At 40.4% G+C, this 24124-nt stretch overlaps 1 protein-coding gene across 3 annotated transcripts in view; it reads right to left on the reverse strand.

Moving 5' to 3' along the window:
- NALCN (sodium leak channel, non-selective) overlaps positions 1–24124 on the reverse strand; it is a 316125-nt gene that overhangs the window by 113652 nt on the left and 178349 nt on the right. For all 3 annotated transcript variants that reach the window (XM_044250049.1, XM_044250048.1, XM_044250050.1), the window contains exon 14: positions 10493–10630. In XM_044250049.1, the coding sequence (XP_044105984.1) occupies positions 10493–10630 (138 nt within the window). The remainder of the gene's footprint in view (positions 1–10492; positions 10631–24124) is intronic.

Raw genomic sequence — 24124 nt, forward strand, 5'->3', positions numbered from 1 at the left:
GGGATGGGTGCTTGTTTGGGGGCCTCTGGTGAGTTGATCACTATCTCAGCTTCTGTAGCTCCTGATAAGGTCTGATTCTCAGTGACACCCTCTGTGTTAGTTTCCTAGGGCTGCTGTGACATACGGCATGAGAGTGGTGGCTGGAAACAACAGAAATGTACTTCTTGATGGTTCTGGAGGCCAGTTGTCCAAAATCACATTGTCAGCTGGACCACGCTCCTTCGAGAGGCTCCAGGGGAGGATGAACCTTGCCCCCTTCCTGCTTCCAAGAACCCCAGGTGGTCTTTAGCACGGGGCGGCATCCCTCCAGCCTCTGCCTCTGTGTTCACGTGGTCTTCTCTTTCTTCCTCCGACTTGTCCTCATCCATTTCTTATGAGGACACTTGTCGTTGGAGGTAGGGCTCCCCTGCGTAATCCAGGGTGTCTCATTTCAAGAACCTTAGTTTAATGACATCTGCAAAGACCCTTATTCCCAGGAAGGTCACATTCCTAGGTGTGGGAGTTAAGACGTGGACACCTCTTTTGGGGGTTCCCATTCAAGTCCCTCTACTCTCCATCTGGTCTCCAGCCTGGGCCGTTGTTCTCGCACTAGTGTTTTTCCTACACACTGGCTTTCAACTCTCAGAAGTTAGGAAGTTCTGCCATTTCAGGTGGGAACCAAGAGAAACTTGTTCTTGGGGTTCTCTCACGCCTCCTTCTCATCTCAGAACTTCCCAGTCCTCCAACTCTGTGCAGGCCGCCCCTCATCCACGTGGGGCCTCCAGCGAGGTGACCTCCCCTCAAGTTCTGATGAGAAGTGAGGCCACGTCGTGGGTGTGGAACATAGATAGGTTGGCACCAACACTGCTGCTGGCCCCAAGGGTGGCTTCCGCTCGACCATGGAGACAGCAACCCCCACCCCCCCCAACCTACCTCCCTCAAGCTCCATCCTGGAGAATGTTGTTTCCTCTTAGACAAGAGGAACATGAAAGGAAATTGGAGCAGGGGTTTGAGAGGAGGCTCTCAGAGGTATGTAGACTGACAACTGATCGCTAAACCCAACCAGAGTATCACAGGGTCAGCTCTGTGCCATCGGAGCATTTAGACTTCTGAGAGCCGACTGGGGCCAACGGACCGGAGCGTGTCTTCTGAACGCTACTTACTGAAGATTGCAAGGCACTGATGAATCCAACCTTGTGCCACCAAGATATCAAGACACCAAGGAGAAAGATGGCTTCGGCAGGAAGAGAATTATGAGGAAGGATTGCCAGGTGACATGTGTGAAGACAAGGTCTTGGGAGCATGTGGCTTATTAGGGCCCTGGTGAGTGGTTAAGTACCACAGAGCACGGCTGCCAGAGGCCACAGAGGGAGGACAGGCGGGTGGCAGTTTGCCCAGATGCCACCCATGGAGGCTGGGAGGTGTGAAAGGGAGGTTGTAATGATCACTAAGTGATGACATTAGCTTCCCCTCTGTTACCTGTTTTCCTTTCAAATGTAATTTTTTTTTTGCATAATGTAGTTATTTTAAATTGGCTCATTGGCACGGTGACTAGACAGTATAAAGTACAGGTTGACAAAGGGCTATTAAATACGTAAGATTTTGTTACTTGAAAAAACAAACCAACCTGTCATTTTATACATTCTTCCTGGAGGAGAGAGAAAAGCTCCCCTCAGAGCAGGACGGAGAGATGGCCGTGGTTTCTCCTTCTTGTACAGACAGGAGCTGAGTTTTCAGGGTAGAGAAGGTGAGACTCAAAAAGGAGGAGCTTTGGCTTTGCTGGGAGAAAGGACGAGGGCGCTGCGTGGTTTGACAGCCCATGTCTACGGAATGAAGCAGCTGGGAAGGGGTCTGGGCAACGCATTCACGAACAACAGGAGAGAATTTCAAGGTTGTTTTAAAAAAGCATCAAACTTGAGTTCATTGAGCAAAATCCGTGCATGTTTCGGCAGCGCGGCTTCATGTGCCACCCACAGAAACAGCCTGGGCTTCCTCCGGGAGCTCCCGCTGGACGTGGACTCTGAGCTGGGTCCCTGTCGCCGAGCATTGGGATACGGGGACGACGGACGTCTGGCTTTGATGGCCTGTTTGGGACAGAAATAGAAGGCGCGGGAGAGGCAGGATTCGCTGCTGCGGTTGCAAGGACTTGAGAATTACTTTGCAGTTCTGTCTCACACTCCGATAGGGCTGCCATCACCGCGGCGATAAAGGAGCCGAAGTGAAGGGACGTTGACAGCTCCGCCGCCGTCAGATTTAAGGTACTTGTTGCCAAAGAGACATTGTTCGCCCGCAGACCGGGGCCGAGCACGGCTGGGCGGACGATGCAAGCCAGTCTGGGTGTTGGCCACTCCTGCCCCCCAAGAAGTCACGGGGCGGGGGGCGGGACAAGTCCTCATTCTGGAATGTTTTGTTTTGTTTTCCCCATTTATCTGTTCTGTGTTTATAGAAAGTCGAAGTAATGGTCGTGAACGAAGATTCTTAACCCAGACACTGACGTCTGAGCCTCACCTTCAGGGTTTACCTACAGGTGTCACGGCTGCTGTCCCTAAAGGTTTTCTATCGTCATTACGTGTGGTTGACGGGTTTATATTAAGATGTTATTGATATAATAAATATTTTTTATAATTTTTTTAAGATTTTATTTATTTGACAGACTGAGATCACAAGTAGGCAGAGAGGCAGCCAAAGAGAGAGGAGGAAGCAGGCTCCCTGCTGAGCAGAGAGCCCGATGCAGGGCTCGATCCCAGGACCCTGGGATCATGACCTGAGCCAAAGGCAGAGGCTTTAACCCACTGGCTGCCCAGGCGCCCCTAATAGTCCCAACACATAGTATCACAAGAGCTTCATCATTTCCATGGAACGCTTTTACCCTTACACTTGGCCAATTCTAAATTATGCTCTGCTTTTTTTTTTAATATTTAGATTTACATAATATGTGAATTTATAATGTGGCACAGAATTCTACATCACAATGATGCACTTTCAGGGGAGAAAGAGGCTAATGGTCCAGCCCTTCATTTCCTCTTGAGCTTTGTTAAGACACACTTACACTTTCAACACAGTGGTATTTAATTCATGCAATGCTTAAAAAAATTCAAATATATATATGTTATATATATATATATTTATACTTTGGCTAGTATCTACTTTTAACAGGTCTATAACATTCCATTGTATTAATATGCAGCCCAAGTATTCTATGATGTAATAGACAACTGATGTACTCTATAAACTTCCTCATATTATGACCAATATTGATACATTCTGAATCACCAATTTCAGTGAAAAAGTGTAGAGTAACTATTAAAATATCAGAGGTACCTAATTTTTCGAGTTTGCTCAGATTATAACGTCCATTCTCAAGATATTTTTAGTCTTGATAATGCACTTAGTGGGAAAAATACCACATGTCAGATCTCTGGAAATCTGGCAAATTTTGTTCCTGGAACGTTTAGGAATGACATTCCAACATATTGGTGGGATTTGGACCTTCCAACTTAGAGGATTTGGGGAGATCTGTTTCCAGGTTCTATATGGTTCCTGGCCCACTGTCTTAATAGGTGTTCAGCCACCACAAAATCTTAAAAACCCTCTTTTCTTCTCTGACTACTTGTCTCCCTCCACAGACTCTACTGAAAAAGTCAGATTCTCCGGAGCTAAGAGTTTGTGAGATATTTGGTACGTTTTAAGTTTTATTCATTCAACCACAGACAATTATCTGTCTTCCTTCCTTCTACCCAGAACACATCTCAGCACGGTTCGGTAGACTGCAGAACGCAGAAGCAGGTGTGCCCCCCGTCTCATTATTCCCTCCAGTTTTGCTGGGATGTGACCATTCATCCTCTCTACCGAACACTCAACGTTTGGGTCAGCATGATTCAGACTGTTGAAAGTCACAGTTTATTGGGGAAGATGGAGGTCTTACCATTTGAGAAGGGGTTTTCTTGACTGAGAATCTCTACCTATATTTTTTCATTCTCTTGAACTCTGCATACAGTCATGTTCTTGTTTTGCATACACCTCCCGTTCCCACTTTTTCTTTAAAGTTTACTTTTACTACTTTCTTTCCCTCACGATACAGCTTAACGACAGCCCATTAGTTGAAATGTCACCTTTAATCTTATTCCCCTCTCTACAGTGAACTTCATTAATAATTCTTTTTTAAAAATTATTTTCAAGCATACCGTAGAAGCACAGCAGGCCTCTGGGCAACACCCTGTAATCCTGAGTTTTTCTTTTTCCTTCTTACCACTTAGAATCACACTATTCTAAGTTGTCTTGCGAGCTGTGGTTGGAAACAATCTCGTTTTTTACACAGGTCAACAAAAAGTCAAATGTAATCAGAGCAATGTAAAATGGGATGTGTTCAACACAGATGCACTTTTAAATGAATTCTAGAAAATCAAGTTATTTAATTTACACTTTGGAAGCCCATTTTTGTCAGCAAAATATGACTATTCGCAGAAAGCTGTCGCCACAGAAGCAAAATCAAGAGATTGCTGTGTTAATTTAAGCACTTCAAAGGTAACAAAAAGACTATCCACAATGAACGCTTAATTACATTTTCTCTCTTTCAGTATTCACATCACAGGGCTTTCCTTTGAAACAATAATAAATGGAAAAACACTAAGGGGGAAAAAAATAGAGTCTTTCAACTGGATAAGTAAGTCTTCCACAGCCCTTATCCCCTAATCATTGGCAAAAGTGGGGGAAAAGATGAATTTCACAAGCACTCAGCAAACTGCAATCAGTCAGGACAGAATACACAATACATACCTGGCGATGGGAGAGATATTTTAAAGAGACAATAGATAATGGTTATGAATATGCATTTGCTATACACTTAAGCTTGATTTTCATTGTGGGCTGACAAATTGGTGTCCCCAGGGGGCGATGGAATAGCCTGCTGTTTTTTATTTCAGAACCAAACTGCAGCCAAACGTTTTTTTTTTTTTTTTTTTTTCTTCCTTGTTTTGCTGCTTGGCATATGCCTGTCCTTGAAAAGACTCAATCAGGAACTCCCTGGGTTGTGCGGCACCACTGGGCCAGTGTGGATAAAAAATAAAGCAGAGCTTGTGTATTTATGTGGACATCTCCCCACCCCCACCCCACGATTGGCTTAAAATACTTTGTAGTATTTTGCAAAAGGAAGCATACAATTTAAGAAAAATGCTCATTTTAATGAAGTTCAAGCCCAAAGACAGACTTATGGAATGGAGATTTTAACTTCTAGGTGTTTGGTTTTTAAGGGAACGTGGTGGGTATGTTTCAGGGGCCTGGGATCTCTCTCCACATACTGATCTGTCAACCCACAAACGGTCTCCATCTGTTTTTACTGTCAATATTTTAACTGTTTCAGATCAGGAAGGGCTGGATGACTGAGAATCAGAAATTCATTTATGTGACCGGAGCCCACAGCCAACCACAGCCTTCTATCCCTTGCGTCATGAAGTCTTGAATGACAGGTTTTATTTGTTGGTTGGTTGGTTGGTTGGTGGATTTGTGTTTTTTGGTCCTACTTCTGTACCAGTTATAGGCTCAGAAAGGCAGGGATTAAGCTCTTGTCCAATCTGGCCAGGAAGTAGGTTGGTGCTTAGACCAGGAGCTAAGATTCAGGAAAACCGGGTTGAATCAGAAGGCGCTAACTTCATGGACCCCCTCACGGTCGGTGCCTATGGGTTGGAGGATATCAGGAAAAGCCGAGCAACTGCTGGTCACGCTCCAGGCAAAATCTCCAGTGAACTGGGGAAGTGACAAGTCTTTTTGGGCAGCATAGTTTGGAAGCAGAACTATCAGATTTAATTTAGTTGTATGAGGTATTTTCTTTCACTGAATTAATTAGTTCTCATTAAAAAAAATCACTCGTAAATATAACAATCTGGGTAGTTAAACTTTTGGCGTGAGATGTCACAATCAGGGAACCTGACTAAATATCTCACAACATAAAAACTTCACATAAATCTGGCTGAGAAAAACCAATTTGAGCTTTATTGCAACAGTGTATTTTATCTGGCTCACAATACATACAAATAGTATGTTAGGATTACTTAAAGACCTAACAGTGGAAGGCAGAGATTTAAAACGATTAGAAGACAGAGAAGAGTATTTTTTACTGCCTCAGGGTGTGAAAGAGTTTCTTAAGCATGAATCTGGAACAAATATTGACCATAAGTGAAAAAATGGTCATCTTGAGCACGTCAAAATGTAATGCCAAAAGCCCTCACAGACACTTGGAAATAAAAGGCTGCCTCAGAGAGGAGATTTGAAACACCTGTGGGATTGCCAGCACTATGGGATTACTGTCCCGAGGCTAAGTACCACTCCAAGGAACAGATTTATTTATTTATTTATTTATTTATTTATTTAAAAGATTTTATTTATTTATTTGACAGAGAGAGGGAGAGATCACAAGTAGGCAGAGAAGCAGGCAGAGAGAGGGTGGGGGAAGCAGCTCCCTGCTGTGCAGAGAGCGGTACGGGGCTTGATCCCAGGACCCTGGGATCAGGACCTAAGCCGAAGGCAGAGGCTTAACCCACTGAGCCACCCAGGTGCCCCTCCAAGGAATGCATTTTAAAAGGACAAACTAACCTTTAGGAAAACAGGTAAAACACACTGTGCAATTGCGAGAATCATGAAGATGGCCAGTAAAGTCATGAAGAAGTGCTCCCTTATTAACAATTACTGAAATGCAAAAATGCAAGCTTAAGGCCAAGTGATATTACCGTCTGACTCATGAGACTGTCAAAACCTTCAGTCTAACCGTATCAACTAGAAGTGAGAACATCGCCCAGGGATTCTCAGCACCTGAGAGGGTGAATTAGTGCCGCTTGCCTGAGAAGAGGGGTCGGCAAATAGAAGGCTCAGACAGTAAATATTTTAGGTTGAGAGGGCCAAGAGACAACACTGATGATATTCTGTGCGTACTTATATATTAATTAAAAAATGCACAAACCATTCTTGGCTCACCAGCTGTTTAAAGAAAGCCCGCCGACCAGATTTGAAATATGGGCTCACAGTCCATGCTACAGAGCCCTCTGGGCAGGATTGAGGGTCCTGAACTCTACCTTCCTGCATCGATCCTAGAGAAACTCTCACACAAGTGGACCCAACGTACAAACGTATTAGTTGCAACACCATGAGAGCAAAACATTCCACTAGGGTGGGCTGATAAACAAATATGGCATCGTCCGTTATATTCCGTATATTCCTGACTACATAGAGTAATGACCAGACGGACTTTATATGCATTAAGAAGAAAAGATTGCAAAGACAGTCTTTGGTGACAAAAGTAACTGAGAATGTATGTAGAATTGGATACTATTTATTCTGAAAATTGTCGCTACTAATGATCTTAAGGAGGAAAACAATGATCAGGTATAAATCAGGTCAGCAGGGTGTGTGGTCATAGTAGGGAGAAAAGTATGCAAGGACATCTCCCCTAGGGACGGCCATCGGGGCACTGGGGCGGAGCCTTCTCAAACTAGAAAATTAATATGAATCTTACAAACTAATGGTATAAAATGTTTGTAGATCATAACCTTAAATCTAAGGCACTATCTGTTTTTAATGGACACACATATATGTGAGAGACTACTGCACTTCATTGGTTTTTTAAGACGCTCATTTATTTTCACATTTTAACAACTCTGAAACTGGCGTGTGCCTTCTCATCTATGTGTATGATTTAGTGGCTGCTCGTGTTAATATTAAACCAAATAAGTCTCCCTATAGTTATTAGCATGTTAAATTCAGTAAAACATGATTTAAAACTGGGAGATAGGTTCAGACCAAAGGCATTCTAGTCGTTGTCTGGAAGAAGAGGTGTGGGAAAAGGAGGAAAGGTTAAGGCAATGAAGGAATCAGTCTGGGAAGGGGCATGAATGACGCTTAAGATTGATCAATAATGCTTCACTTCTATAAATTAAAAACCTCTGAACCAATATAATAAATGTTTAGCATTTATTAAGGCATGCCTTTCAATGCACACACCATGTTATTTAAACTCAGGGTTGGAGATGGTTGTGATCACCCTCACATTCTACGGCTAAAACATCCTCAAAACTCTACAGCTCACATGGAGAGGGCAATCGTAGAAAGTAGGCATGTGGGGCATTATTGTCCTCACCTTCAGAGACAACATGACAGAGATGTCAGGGAAGTTGTTTAATTCTTCCAAAGCCACCCATCTTGGACGAGCAGACTAGAACCTGAACCTAGACTTTGAACTCTACAGCTGTGGAGTAGCTGTACTCCACCTCATTTCCCAAAGTGCCCTTATTGCTTTCCAGATTTGGAAAAGATTATGAATAAAAGAAGACATTATTTCAATTTATAGTTTTAACTTAGAACCTCTTTTTCAACATCATGATGGAAAAATTACAATAAAATTTTGGGCAGATACTTGACTCAGTAGAATGAAAAGGCAGAATTACGTATGGGTTTTCCAGATGTGCTCTGCGGATTCCTAGGAGCACAGGTGAGCCTCTGGGAGTCCTTGGAAATATTTCAGTGTTCCACTGTCAGTGCCATGGTTTTGGCCCCATTAGGAAAATTGAGACTGCCCAAGAAGTCAACGCACCAGATTTAATACTTTATTTCATTGTATTAGTGATCTCTGTAGAAGTTCACTTGAAAAAATATTATTTTGGTAAACAGCTTACTAGGCTGAATTATTTTTCTTCTTGCTTTCATATTGTGTGAGACTCTCACTAAAGGATTAAATCTATGTGAAAAATCTGCCATGGGAATAGCAAACAAGTATACTGTTTTAATAGAAAAAAATTAGATAGATTATTACCATTCATGGATGATTTCAATCAACTCTCTCCTACCTTGAGCCCATGACCAATAGTCTCCAAGCTATTCTATAGTTTTAAAGGAACTCAAACACAAAGTAGATGCTTAATAAAACAGTTGAATTCATAAGTGAGTGAATGAATGAGTAAATGAGTGAGTGAATTAATGTCAGAGACTTAAAGGTCTGGAAGGGAGGTTGAAAAGTGCTCGGGGCCATGTGTCATGCAGGACGGGCAGATTTTACTGGGGAAGCTGGGGGTCCGTTTCCCCTGCTGAATGTTCTTTCCTTTTGTGCATATTTGAAAAGTCACCCTATGCAAAAAAAAAAAAAAAAGAAAAAGAAAAAAAGCCAAAACTACTTCCATGTGATTCTACTGCTTGAACCTAGAACCTTACACCTCGTAACCATGCGTCCCCACACACTGCTTGACGGCTGTGTCTCAGTTTTTAAAGAAAGGCTCTGTTCATAGCAAATGCAACCTTGAACACGTCTAGTTTCTGAAGCACTTACATGGTTCATATTCAGAACTGGAAGGGAACTTTGCACTCACTTGAAATCTGTTTTATTTTAGGGACTCTTGGGCAGAGCTTGACTCCATGAAGACATTTTCAGGGACAGTGGAGACATCATGATCTAAGCAAACAGCGAGATGGCTGAATGACCACAGGCTATGAGATCACGAAGACGTGGGAACATTCTGGCTTCAGCATTTACACTCTATCTGGCACTGGGCAAATTTCTTAACTCTACCGAGCCTCAGTTTCATCATCTGAAAAGCGGGAGCATTACCTACCTTGGTTGTTCCAAATATTAAGAAGAAAATTATAAAATATTTTGCTTCTCAATAAATAATAGCAGGGGTTTCTTTTGTTTGTTTTTTTTTGTTTGTTTTTTGAATTTCATGTGTTTCTGATAAAGGATAACATTTTGCGTTCTTACCTGGGAACTTCTAACGTAATAGAGCGTACGTTTGCTTCTTAACTACACACGTTTTTATTATAAGGAGAAAAGACCTGAGGATCACATTAAAAGACCTGAGAATCACGGCCCTTCATATATCAAGGCCACATTTCACATTTTTTTTTCCTTTCTGTTTAGTAGAAATGCATTGAAAAGAAAAAAATCTGCTGTGTGACAGAAGTCAATTCTTCCTGGGTTTTGGTATTTAATTTTCATGATGCTTTTTACAATATTTGAAGCTCTGAGTTTTAATTTTCTCTCATGTATTTCTTTCCGTCAGAGCCCCAAAACACGGAGTTCTATTGTCACTGTACCCTGAGATCTTCGCCTTGTCTTCAGTTTAGTCTCAGCATGGAAAATGAAGTGACACTGGAGATCTTGCCTCTACATGATAAATGATAATAATGGCAGCAATCCTAATACTGTAGGCCAGCTTGATTCTTAGATCACGGAGAGCGGGAATGCTTAGAGATGGGGAAACAGGTACACGAAGGTGGGATTCCCATTTTGTCTCGTCTTGTTTTCCCTCATGCGGACACTTGTATCTGATGGAGACCCCTTTCTCAGATCCGAAATCTAGTATTCTTCCAGGAGCTCAATTCATAGGAATTGAGACTGGAAGGGACCTCATCTGGTCCAACTAGGTACCTGGGTTCTCTGGCCCTTGTTCTGAAATGGAAACTAGGCCACTGACGCCCGTTGATGGTCATCCCACTACGGTTCTAAGAGAGAAGTGAAATGAAATGCTAAACTCACCAGAGTGGCAAAGAGATGGTACAGAATGAAGTAGATGGCCACCACAGGAGCCCACATGTGGCCCACAGCATTCAGAGTTTGGTCCATCACGTCTACCCATCCTTCCTGGGTGAGGATCTGGAACATGGACATAAATGCCTGCAGAGGAAGACAACGGAGGTGTGAGACACCCGCTCGGGTGAGCATGCAGTTTAAAGCTGGTGTTCAGTGTGAGAGGACTCCAGTGTCAACATTATTTATTTTTACCTGATCGGATCAGGGGAAGAACAGTCTTAATGCAACAGACGGGAAACAGCTGAGAACTAAAGATCCGAGAAGCCTGATATCTAACTTTTCAGTGTAGAAAACGAAAATGATCACCCTGTATTAAAATTAGCCTTGTGGGTGGGAAAACACTATTGAGTAACTTTTTTAAAAAACCAGGACCTCTTTTTATTTTACTTTCTTTTTTTTTTTTCCTTTATAAGCAAGCTAAGATTGAACATTTCCAACAGGTAACTGTATTTTTATTTTGCTAAGTGAAACTTATTTTTATAGAGAATTGCATTTGATTATCTAAAGGCATATAAGAATAATAGCCTTAATTTTACCTTTATAGTACCCATCTATCAAATTATTTCAGTTATATTAAAAACCCGAGACTCCTTAAGAAGGAAAGAAATCTTCCTTCCTTCCTTCCTTTCTCTCTTTCTTTCCTCCCTCCCTTCTTTCTTTCTTAATGGAGGAGGGGGTGAAGCGGGACAGGGAGAGAGAGAATCTCAAGCAAGCTCCACACTCAGTGTGGCGTCCAACAGAGCTTGATCTCACGGCCCTGAGGTCATGACCTGAGCCGAAATCAAGAGTCAGAGACTTAACCAACAGAGCCACTCAGATGTCCCAAGAAAGAAATATTTCTAAATGATACTGCCATACTGAGCAACTTAATGAAGACAAACACATTTTTCATGATTTTTTTCTTTTATTTTCAAGGTACAGAGTCAAGACCATGAAAGGGGCCAAGACCTAAATAAATAAATAAATTGATAAATAAATAAATAAATACATACATATGTACATAGATAATAGAGCATTCCAACAGAATCCAGCCAAGCTAAAAGACCCATACTTTCTCTGCCAAGATCTTTGGTTAGTTCCATTCTTACAAGTTTTTCCTTATTAAATATAGGGTTATATGTACAGCTCTGATTTGTGGATCTTGTATACATTAGTGGTCGATAAATGTTTCTTAATGAGGATTTACGATGATGATGATGTCTGGGAAAAGTGATAATTGGAATCTAATGACTCATTAAAAATGTTTTTATAGGCTTTAGTAAAATGAAGGGGTAAACTGGGCTCTCAGATCCCAGGAAATAAGGCCCAGGGAAATACAAAGACCAACAGGGCCCTATAACCCTGAAAGGATCTTAGAGACAAAATGGACACTGCAGATAAACTACTCTGATTCTTTGTTTTTGAAATTAAGGAAAATGAGGCTTAAAGATGAGAGGTGATTAGCCAAGGTCACTCTACTAATGTGTGACACTAACAATTCACACCGAGTCGCTATGACTCCAAAGTAAACCCTTTTCCTAAGCACCGCATTCTGTGTTCAGTGAGGTCTTGAATCTGCTACTTTCCAGGCTGAATCCTACACAGTAAGCTCTCTTAGCAGTTTGTTTTGCTAGGAACACTCAAACCAACTGTTGTAGAAGAGGACATTAAACGCCTGACACATAGTGGACCCGCTTGAGCAAAGGAGTGATTAATTGTTAAATGATTCTTGTACGAGGAGATAGAATTTCTGCTTATCCTTTGTCTATGTGGGAAACACTTAACATCTCCTTGCGTTTTTCTATAATCTCATTACACTACAGTGTATCTTGTTCACCAAAGTCCGAAGTATGCTGTTACTGATGCTTGAACTCAGCATTGTCAAGGACAATATAAAACCTTCCCTGCCAGGGCACCCAAGAGAATATTAGCTCTAACTCACCCTAAAAATGCTTCAGAAGACTTTGCAACACGTCATTTAACATCATAAGTATGCCAACACTTATCATTGAGGGCAATTATTTTGTTGTGTGTGTGTGTGTGTGTGTTTTTTCTGTCGAGTATTTATTACATCCAAAGACAAGGAACACAGGTTCTAAAGATGATTCACATAAAATACCAGACTGCTGTATTGCCTTCAATGAAGATGTCACCAGTGTGAAAATATGTGTACATCCTAAAGACTCAACAGCAATAGGGGAAGATCAAAACACCCACCAGTATAAAGGGAAGTTTTCTTTCCCCAAACAAGGATTTTTTTCCCCCAAAATGACAGGCAAGCTTGTGATCGAATCCAACATCTATTCTCAGTACTGAGAAACCAAAAAATGCAGGTATACCCTTCAACTGCCTTGGGCACCAACCAAATTAATTTGTTTTCATCCACTGCATTAGCTTTCATGAATACTCAGCTATTAGGCATTCAGTAAATGCTTGGGAACGCGGAGTTATGGGATTGTAATCTGTTGCTGGCAGAGAAGCAATGTGGGCAAGAACACTGGGGTTCTCATCTACTCTTTTCAGAGTCTCAGAAGAAAAAATAATCTCATTTCTGCACAGTTTAGCCACCTGTAAGATGCTGTGACTTGTATTTGAGAGCAACGCTTTGTTACAATGCGTGTGTTTCTAGCTGCTTATGTGGATAAACAATGAAAAGGAGGGCCATGAAATACCTCTGTCACAGGCTGAAGACTAATTGGTGTCTTGCCTGAAGGCTGCTATGTCAGTTCTGTTGAGATTTTTTTTTTTTTTTAATTTTTTTTTTTTATTTTTTATTTTTTTTTTTCTGTATTTTTATTTTTATTTTTTTTTCCCAATTTATTTATTTTCAGAAAAACAGTATTCATTATTTTTTCACCACACCCAGTGCTCCATGCAAGCTGTGCCCTCTATAATACCCACCACCTGGTACCCCAACCTCCCACCCCCCCGCCACTTCAAACCCCTCAGACTGTTTTTCAGAGTCCATAGTTCTGTTGAGATTTTATCCAGAGATTTAGATTCCGATGATGGAGATGTAACTCAAGGACCCTTACATTGTGTCACACAGTGTGACACACAGAATGTGTGTCCCTTGAAGGTCTTCTTAGCTTACTTATTTAAACATGGATTGTTAGTAGTTTCTTGGGGCTTGAGGTGTCAGGGATTGAGACAAGGAAGGCACAGTTTCTTCTACTAAGAAATTTATAATCAAGAGTGATAGAACAATGAAAATGACCAACTCTAAGAAAAAGCAAAATGGAAAATATGGTGTATAAGAGATCTATGGTAAAGCTTTCAAGGTGCAAGTTAGGGTGAGGCAAGAACTGTTTGGGGAAAATGATGGCAAGTGATTGTCATGATGAAAATGAGTACGAGGTAAATGGTGGAAAAGGGGGCAAGGAACAAAGGCCTGGAGGAAGTCCTCTCTTTTCTCCAGCCATCTGTTGTTCTGTAATGCCAATTTTCCTGTGGACCTTTTGTTCCTCCTTATGGGTTTCTTTTTTTTTTTTTTAGATTATTTATTTATTTATTTATTTGACAGACAGAGATCACAAGCAGGCAGAGAGGCAGGCAGAGAGAGAGGAGGAAGCAGGCTCCCCGCTGAGCAGAGAGCCTGATGCGGGGCTCGATCCCAGGACCCTGAGATCATGACCTGAGCCGAAGGCAGTGGCTTAACCCACTGAGCCACCCAGGCACCCGCAAACATCAATTTTAAATTTCTGTGTGGCTTAATTTGCTATTCTTTTATCTAAGTTAAAAAAAAAACTTTCACTGGAATATTAGACTAATATGTACCCATACTTTCATGAAGTAGTTTTAGTTTTCTCATTTTATTATGTCTAATATGCTGAACCAGAAGTCACTATTTAAATCAGTCTAAATATGGAATTTATTTTGGTATAAGAAGTGAGACAGGAATTAATCTTATTTTTCTTTCAAATAGGTGATCAGCTGACTAAGCACAATGTAAGTCGAAAAAAAAAATCTTTTCCCTAATTTAAAATACCCCCTTTATTATATGGCAAATAGTCATATAATTTCAGCTCCATTTCTAAACTTCTATTGCTTTTCAACAATCTCACCTCCAAATTATCTAGCAAATTGTACATTTATTTTAAGAACTGCTAGAATTCCTACCTGCTCCTCATAATTTTTTGTTTTCAGAATTCTTTTAATTATTTGTATATATTAATTCCTCAAAATATCTTGTTTTATTTGTTGAGATCACATTAGTCCAAGAAAAATTGGTATTCTTATTCACCAATCTCATAGAAATGTTTGTCTTTCTATTTATTAAGTTTTTATTCATAATTCTGACCAAGTATTTCTTCTTATATGATTGCTACACATTTCTTGTTAAGCTGATTATACTTTTCAAAAATTTATTCAAGGTGATGCCATATCATTAAAATATTGCACAGTAAAGGAACTTGAGGATGGTTTCTTAATGAATGAGAAGCATAAGCTATATGCTTAAGTCTGTTTTTCAGTACTAACTGGTCTTTCACGCTTGTCAGTACATTGATAATCAACAGATTGATAGTCAATATGTTGACCATGAAAATACTGTTCACTGTTGAGCACGGTAATGTGCTCAGACTGTTTTTCCCCCTCCAGAGCTCCAAAGTGTGACCTGTATGGTGCCAGAGGGAAAATGGTCCAGGTTGAGTGGCTCCATTTCTCACTGTTTACTAATTGCTCAGAATCTGGTACAGTTTCATGAACTTTATCTGAATCTTTGCTTACTTACACAATGTTTAGTTTAGTTTTGGTTGAGATTTTCTGATTATTTTTCGCACATTTCTTTCTTTCTTTCTTTTTTTTTTTAAGATGTTATTTATTTATTTGATAGAGAGAGACACAGTGAGAAAGGGAACACAAGCAGGGGGTGTGGGACAGGGAGAAGGTTTCCTGCCAAGCAGGGAGCCCAGTTCGGGGCTTGGTCCCAGGACCCTGGGATCATGATCTGAGCAGAAGGCGGAGACTTAACAACAGAGCCACCCAGGCACTCCGTTTTTCACACATTTCATTGGGAAAAAGAAAGAGATACTTTTTTCTCCTTCAACTTCTTATAGCTTCCAGATTCCCCTGGATTTTATCTATTGTTTACTGTTATGTCCCATATATGTGTGTGTGTATATATATATATATATATATATATATATATCCTTCAATTACCCCCAAACCATTTGACTCTTACTCTCAGATATTCTTCTTGGGGGTCTTCTTACCACTTACTTTAATTTAGACTAATTGTTTTTGAAATCTGCTCCACAGTTGTCAGAAACCTTGTTTTTAACTTCCTTATCTAGATCTTTTGTTCTCTCCATTATGGCATCAGAAAGTCATCCCAGAATCTCATCCCCACTCATGAGAGTCCTGTTTCAATGTCAGCTAGGTTTTCTTCTCTCTGTTTTGGCGTCTTGGTTTGAGGAGAGGGGTCTTCAGGGACAGAAATATTTGCTAGGGCTATGGGAGGTTATGCTTGGAATATCAAGCTTCAGATATTTCTTCAATTCAGATAGGGCCCAGAAATCTTTCCTGCTGCCAAAGCCAATCAGTCCCAGGTGTTAGCACCTTCCCATTCACCGGCTTTCCCCACTGTCTCCAGGGCTGGGGCAAACAGCCTGATTCTGCCTATTTGGGTTCTCTTGTATTTGAGAGCAATGCTTTGTTATAATGCGTGTGTTTCTAGCTGCTTATGTGGATAAACAATGAAAAGGAGGGCCCATGAAATACCTCTATCACAGGCTGAAGACTAATTGGTGTCTTGCCTGAAGGCTGCTATGTCAGTTCTGTTGAGATTTTATCCAGAGATTTAGATTCTGATGATGGAGATGTAACTCAAGGACCCTTACATTGTGTCACACAGTGTGACACACAGAATCTGTGTGGAGGGAGAGGGCAAGAGGGGCTCTCCTTACCACCCTTCCCCCAAGGCCACCTGTCCCCTTGTGGCTTCTGTTTCTTTCTTTCCTCTTCATAGTCTCATTGTGCTAACCTTTTATTATGGAAGATAATTCGTTTTTGGAAATTATGATTATTGTGCTTTCACTTTCAAGCTTTCTTCCTAAATGGGAAAAATAAAACAGTAAGAACTAGCATTTTATTTTCTCTGGCACAAGAGCTGGAACAAGTCATCTCTATATTTGGGGGTTCCTCATTGTCTTTTTCCAGGCCTATGCATGTTCCCATGGCCTGGTCTCCTCAAACTGAGGGAGGTGAGTACATGTTTTAGGATTTGCTTTTCCAATTTATTTTCTTCTCAACATCTGAAAAACAGGCTTAAGGCATGAGCATAGAGAGTTCATCCTCTATGATTTTCTCTCTGTTTGACCCCCCTTTCCTTCCTCCTTCCTAGTAGCTGCTATTCAAAGATAATGGCACAAAATTGTGGCCTTGACTTTGTGTGGTTTTTGCTGGTGTAATTTTTTCTGACTGATGATTAACTGTTCTTTTTGTTTCCTTTGGTTTTAGGGACAGAGGGTCTGTGATTTTGCTATTTTATCCCTCAAGTCCAAACCTACTTATATAAATAGGAGTAAACAACTTTGTTTACAAGTGCTTTGACTTTTTAAAAGAATTATTATATTTTATTTTTTAGAGAGAGAGAGAGAGAAAGTGCATGTATGTATGTTCATGCAAGTGGGGTGGGGGAGGGGCAGAGAGAGAGGGAGAGAGAGAGAATGTTAAGGAGTGGGCCCCAAGCCCAGCTCCCAAGCTCTGATGAGGGACTTGATCTCACTGCATTGATATGATGGCCTGAGCCAAAATTAAGAGTTGGTCACTTAACTCCTGGGTTGGACTGAGTCACCCAGGAGCCCCTACAAGTGCTTTTACTTTTTGATTCTTCCCATATTAAACACCACTATACAGTTCAGTCCCTTTCATACTGGAGGTGCTTGGCTGCACTAATTAAATCAGGGATGAATTGTAAAGCAGAAAATGGTCAGTTGCCCTTAAGGTGATCAGCAGTAAACAACTCTGCCCCATCAGAAAAGAGCTAACCCAATCAAAAACATTGCCAATGGATGACCTCCAGTGGAAGCTATAGAGAAAAATCACCGTGTTAGCAGTAGCATCTGGAGGTGAACAACGGAGGACTAGCTATGCAGGTCAGTAGGAGCAAGAGGGATCATTAAGGAAGGCTGAGTTAAGAGCATGTTGAAAATCCAAGGAGGCAAAAATCTCTGAATGAACAGAAGTTAAGTAGGAAAGAAAACACAAAGCAGAAATGGAAGTGATGTTCACTGAGTGGAGAAGAAAGGTTGTGAAAATCCCTGGCACAGGGAGCACTGTTACTAATTGGAGTACATCATATCCCTCAGGTAAGGGGGAACAAAACAAAGGGCAAGGCCAGAGTAGAGGGTGAACGTCCCAAGACAGAAGGGTGACAAGGCAAACTCTTCCAGGGCTGATGCAAGAGAAAACACATCTAAGAGCAGAGAAAAGGGTCCTGGGGTCACTGAAGGGCCCAAGCACTGCAGTGGAGAGCCACAAAATTCACTGTCAGCCCTTCTTAGGCTCCTTTGCTGGTATTGCCCAGATTAATCTCTCCAAGCTGCAGAGTCTCAGGGCTTGGTCCTCCAATCTTTTTTGTGCCTCTCAATACTCACTAACTAGTTGGTCTCACTCATTCCAATGCCTTTCCATACCTGGAATCAACTCCTTGTTTCCATTTGGATGTGTATTGAACGGGAATTAGATGTTCCACACCAAACTCTTTATGCCCTATTCTCCAAATCTGTTTCTTCTGTCTCCTTCCCATCTCAGAAGAATGACAGTTCCATTTCCCAAATTACTCAGGCCAATAATCTCACAGACATTTTTGGTTCTTCTCCTTTCCTTACATCCTGCAGTCAGTCTGTGAGGAAATCCTGTTAAATCCAACCTTGGTTTGTGGTCTCAGTTCTACATTTATTCTCAATGTTCCCTGATATCACCACTAAAACAGCCAGCAATTTCCCCCCCAAGTAGCCCTACATTTTGGTACTATCCTTTCTGGTCATAAATTGAGACTGGAGGACTTGAGTAAAAATAAGACCACCAAAGAGGGAGAAATAAGAAAGTATTTTCATAGCTTCTATTTTATTCCAACTAATAGCCTTGCGTGTCGACCACAGATGGGATGAACAATATCCCCTAGACCAGGCTTCCACCAGGGCCGAGGGCCCACACTGAAGTATTGGTGGCAGAGACGGGTTTATCCATGACAGTACATCCTTTTCTCTCTAAAGGCCCCAAGGACCCATTCTGACCCTGAATTTCTTTCTGATGGACCTTCTTCTAGTTAGGTGAAAGAAAAACAACAGTATTATCCTATTCCAAAGTAAACAGGTTATAAGTCTCTGTTCAGGCCTTACAAAGCAGTTTATAACCCTTTAGAAAGATAACATGGATGCCCTTTGATAACTTGATGTCCCAATGCATGTTTTGGGCTTTGAGTATGTGTGGATATCAATTTAGGTTAAAAAAATAAATATTCTTAAAAAGTTGGATGAGCACGTATTACATGGAACACTGGGTGTGGTGCATAAACAATGAACTCTGGAACCCTGAAAAGAAATTAAAAAAATAAAAATTAAAAAAAAATAAATAAAATCTTAAAAAAAATTGGATAGGTAAGTACCTCAGGTTTTGGTCAACATAAAGTGAACACAATATATAGTATGATCCCATCTGTAATATATAAATCTGATATGTTTTTGTGGACCTTAAAATGACTGCAATCCTATAAAATAAACTTAGTGCTTGGGGGACTGGAATGGGGAGGCCTGAGGAACTAGGAGGCAGGGTAAATACTCTTTTGAAGTTTTTAAAATAACAGTTTTACTAAGATATATTTTTACTGAGATAGGTATTTACTGAGCTATATACCATCAGATACATCACTTAAAGTCTACAGTTAAGTGTTGGGGCGCGTGGATAGCTTATTCAGGTAAGCGTCTGACTCTTGATTTCAGCTCAGGTCATGATCTTAGGGTCCTGAGATCGAGCCTCGTGTTGGGCTCCTCAGTCAGTGGGGAACCTATTGGAGATCCTCTCTCTCCACCTCCTGCTCCCCCTCCTCCTAAAAATAATTCTTAAAAAAATTAAGTTTATAATTAAGTGCTTTTAGTTTATTTGTAGAGTTGTACAACATTGTCACTAATTAACTTAAGAACATTATCTCTGCTTCCCCTCAAAAACTATGTACCCATTGGCATTCCCTCCCCATTCCTCCCTCCTGCAGCCTTCAGTAGCCAATATCCTTTCTGTTTGTATGAATTGGCATATTCTGCACATCTCCTATGAATGGAATCATACAATCTGTGGTCAGGGTTCATCCATGTTGTAGTGTGTATCAGCAATTTATTGTCAATGGCTATTGCATTTTAAGGATAGATCATATTTCATCAGTTCATCAGTTGATGGATTTTTGATTGGTTTCCACTTTTTGGCTATCATGGATAATGCTCTATAAACATTCTAGTACAGGTTTTGTGTGGGCGTAAAAATTCCTTTGCACTTAATATGCCTTTTACCTTTTGTGTTAAGATATATGTAAAAACAGATACCTATTTTATTTTGAAAAGTGTACACAGTAAACATTTTAAAACATGGTGAAGCATACCACACAGGCAAACATACAGCTTTCATGGTACAATGTAATTTACATCTATTTTATCTATCTTTAGCTGGTTTCAAGAACTCTTTCTCTCCAATAGATTTGCTTTCCAAATGAAATCCATTTGACAACTTATATAGTGGCTCAACCTTTTTATGGGGAGTTTCCCTGCTGTGTCTTACTACCAGTCAATCCTAAAATAGAAGATTTGACTTGATGATATTCACTGAGTACAAAAGTGACACCTCCTGTAGTTTTAATTGCCTTAATTAGTAACCTACTCAATGTCCTTATTTCTTTTTCTCCACCCAAAAAGCAGTAATATGTTGAGGAGTTGTATCCTCTGAAAAACCCACTAATGTCATGATCCTTTACTATTTTCTTATATAGCTCCTTTTATTTAAAACTTACTCAGCTATTCAAAGTTGTAGTATTTTTTTAAAAGATTTATTTACTTTTTTATTTTAGAGAGAGAGACCATGGGTGGGAGATGGGCAGAGAGGGAGAGCGAATTTGAAGCAGACGTTATGCTCAGCGCAGAACCCAACGTGGGGCTCATCCCACAACAGTGATATCATGACCTGAGCCAAAACCAAGAGTTGGACCCTCAACTGCCGAGCCATCCAGGTGTCCCTCACATTTGTAGTATTTAGAATGACATCAATGAATAGCAAATGTTGGTCTTACCACATGTTGGCTGGCAACATCATGACTGACAAGATCAAGGTCTTAGGGAGAATTGGGGCATGGGAAAATCCCAATAAAAATGACATTTTTAAATGTATTTTAAAACTATAGTAAATAAAAGCTCTAGGAGCACCACTTACTGTGGTGAAACTAAGTTATCCATAAACAGAAACTCTGGATCTGAAATCTGGAATGAAAACATAGCACTGTAATGTCAAAGCCATTGGCGGTAGCCATTTCTTTACTCCAGATTTCTCCTTGAATGGTTTCGATGGAATTCCAGCAACCATCAATTCAGTGACACTTTTCTCAGTTCCCCAATCTCCATCTGTCTGTCTTTTTGGCCAACTCTCAGGAAAAATGCCAACTTGTAAGTGGGCCTGACTCTTCATCGGGCTGCTCCGAGGAGAGGGTTACCCCTAGGAAAACAGGTTCCCTTCTCCCTGGCTTCCAAAGGGGCCTCAACACTGTCCAGCAAGGCTCTTCCCTGTTTTCGCTGAGTCCATGACCATCCACAAGCTTTCCAAAACTTCTTGTCATCTACCTGAGTTCACCCACCCCATCTCTGCCCTCACTCTCAAGAGATGACCTTCCTAGAGGGGAGAGCTGAGAGTACCATTTAAAATAGAAGCTGAATGTGCTGAGCCTAAGACCTCGACCTCCTGTGAGTGGCAGTGCAGTGGGGCAAAGAACCCAGTGTTTGGCTCTGCAGTCATAGGGCTCAAGTTTGGGATCAAACCGCTGCCCTGCTTAGTGGCACTGGGTGAAACACGGAGCCATCCAGACACCAAGCTTCCTGAAATGTGTCAGTGTCACTCTGAAGACTGTTTTGAGAATCAAAGTAAGTTATTATTAAAATATTACTTCTATGGTGCTTTCATGTTTCTAAAGGCCTCACACAAAAGTACAGCAGATGTGTGAGGCCTTTAAAAACATGAAAGCACCATAGAAGTAATATTTTAAATTAAAAATTTAAAAATCTCTCTTAGTAACCCTTGTTTAAATTTCAGAATCTCTATATAGTCTCTTTGACTTAAAACTCTTTATGTCATATACAGAGTCATATAAAATTATACTGGATAAACTGTATTTTTAAAGAAGACAGTTCCTTTTAGATACATGATTTTGAAAGTGTGACTGTTTTTGGAGACATCGTTTTATTTTATCTTTGAACTAAATGATTCCCTACATGTTCTTGATAGCTGTAAGCGTCTCTATTTTATGATCTATTAATTGGTACTGGCCATGAATTCGAAAACTTTGTTTTCATACAACGTATTTTCCAGGCCATATTCCCAGACTATATTTTACCTATAAATTATAGAAAAAGGCTAGAGTAAATGTTTTGTTACTAATAGAGGCTGATAAATTGCCTTTCGGTCCTGTTAATTCATCTGAGTACTTACTGAATAAACAGTAAAAATCACAGCATTTGCAAATGGACTGATAATAGACAGCTAAGTAAAAAAGGTTCTGTGCTTGGAGTTACCACATACACTGAGATCTGGAAACACACTGAAACACTGACTGGATTTTATTGCAGGGCCCTGTTCTGGAAAGTTTAGTTACAAGTGACTTTTAAATGGTAAAGGTTTTAGAGCCACGTAGATCTCTCTCTTTATAGGAACTCTTCTGAAATTCGAGATCTGTTGAAAACAATTACCTTTGTTGTTAGTAGAAGTGAAATGCTTAAAATACTAATCTCCCTATAAAATGATCACACCTTAATCCTTGTCCCTGAGAAAGAAATAAAGGTTGAAACTGGAGGTTTTAATTAATTCTGTGACTGCCTTTTATATTGACAAAAAAGACCAAGCAGTTCTTTTGCTTTTTTTTTTTTTTCCAAAATGAACCCATAGTATTTATCTCACTTCTGTAATTCCTAAAATGTGCTGTTGCCAAGCATTCCATTTAAATGAATAAAAAAGGGTGGGGGAAGTCTCTTTATTGGTCAAATTTCAGACCACCATGGAAAAGCCTTACTGAATCAGGACGGAAGTAATTGGCCTTAAATGTCAAAATGAGTTTGAATGTAATTAGAAGCAAAGCAGGCATCAGAACGTTATGCCTACTCCGGCAGCAAATTACTTTAAGTAGAGCCTACACTTAAATATAATTTCCGGAGTAAAAGGAAAGATGGCAGAAACCCATTTGTAAGAGTCCGTGTATCTTCCTCTCATCCTGGAAGTGTCTGTAGGTGTACCCAAACCTCTCTTTTCTTTTCAACAGCCAGGCTTGGGTTCACTTTTACAGAGAACACCGCCACTGACCACGCAGGCAAAAACCACGGATGTGTAGTCTCCTGCGATTTCTTTCAGGATAAGATTAAAATGACATGAGGAGAGACACTGAACCATGACTAGCATTTACATGGTGCTTCACAGCTCCCGAAGCAGCTAATTGTCCATTATGTAGAGCAACGTGAGTAATAGCCCCGTGGATGATTATTGCACAGACAGTAGCCGCTGCTGGCGCTCAGAGGTCTTACACGATTAGCCTAGACCTGCAGGGAGCAAGCGGTAGCCCTGGACCTCTAGGCTGGGATCTGCTGCCTTCAAATTCCTGCTTCATTTTGAACATTGCAGGTACAAGACATCTTAAGATCTAATAATTGCTGATGTCCCGAGACAAGCAAGGTGATATTTAAATTTTAGAAATTTTGTAGTATTTAAAACGTTTACCTTCTTTGTCTTATACAGGCTTGGGTACATGTCTAAAACCCCGTATTATACTCAGCTGATTAATGAAAAATAGGTATCTCGTATCTTCTATTCTTGGCTAAAATAAGCTCCACGCACTAACATTTTTCCATATCGGAAGAACACAATGTTTTCATTTTCATGAGAATCTAAAAATCACAGAATTTTAATTTGTTTTAATAATAAAAATGTATTAATCATTTACGACGTAAAGGTTAAAGTTCTTATATTAGAAACATTTAAGGGAAAAAAGATCAAGATGAACTGAGGAACTTTTAATTTTTCCCCAAACAATCTTTCTTACAGAGCATGATATTTTTAGTTGAAAGGTATACTTCCCACCGATTATATTAAAATAATTTTGAAATGCAACCATCTAGCTGACAGAACAAACAGCTGTGAAAATGAGACCCGGAGGTTTATGCAAATAGGAAACTTCAGAATTAATTTTCTTCATAGAACAGACTGTCAAGTTTCGGGGAGTATTTATGCCCTATTTCTTAATTAATGATTTTGCTAATGTCAGTTATATTAAATTTTCATGATGTCAATGACGCGTTTCATTGGCAAATACGTGCTACAGAAACACAGAGGAAATTTGACATTTTACTTTTGATGAATAAA

The sequence above is a fragment of the Neovison vison genome, chromosome 5 (assembly GCF_020171115.1).
Source record: "Neovison vison isolate M4711 chromosome 5, ASM_NN_V1, whole genome shotgun sequence".
Classification (NCBI taxonomy): Eukaryota; Metazoa; Chordata; class Mammalia; order Carnivora; family Mustelidae; genus Neogale; species Neogale vison.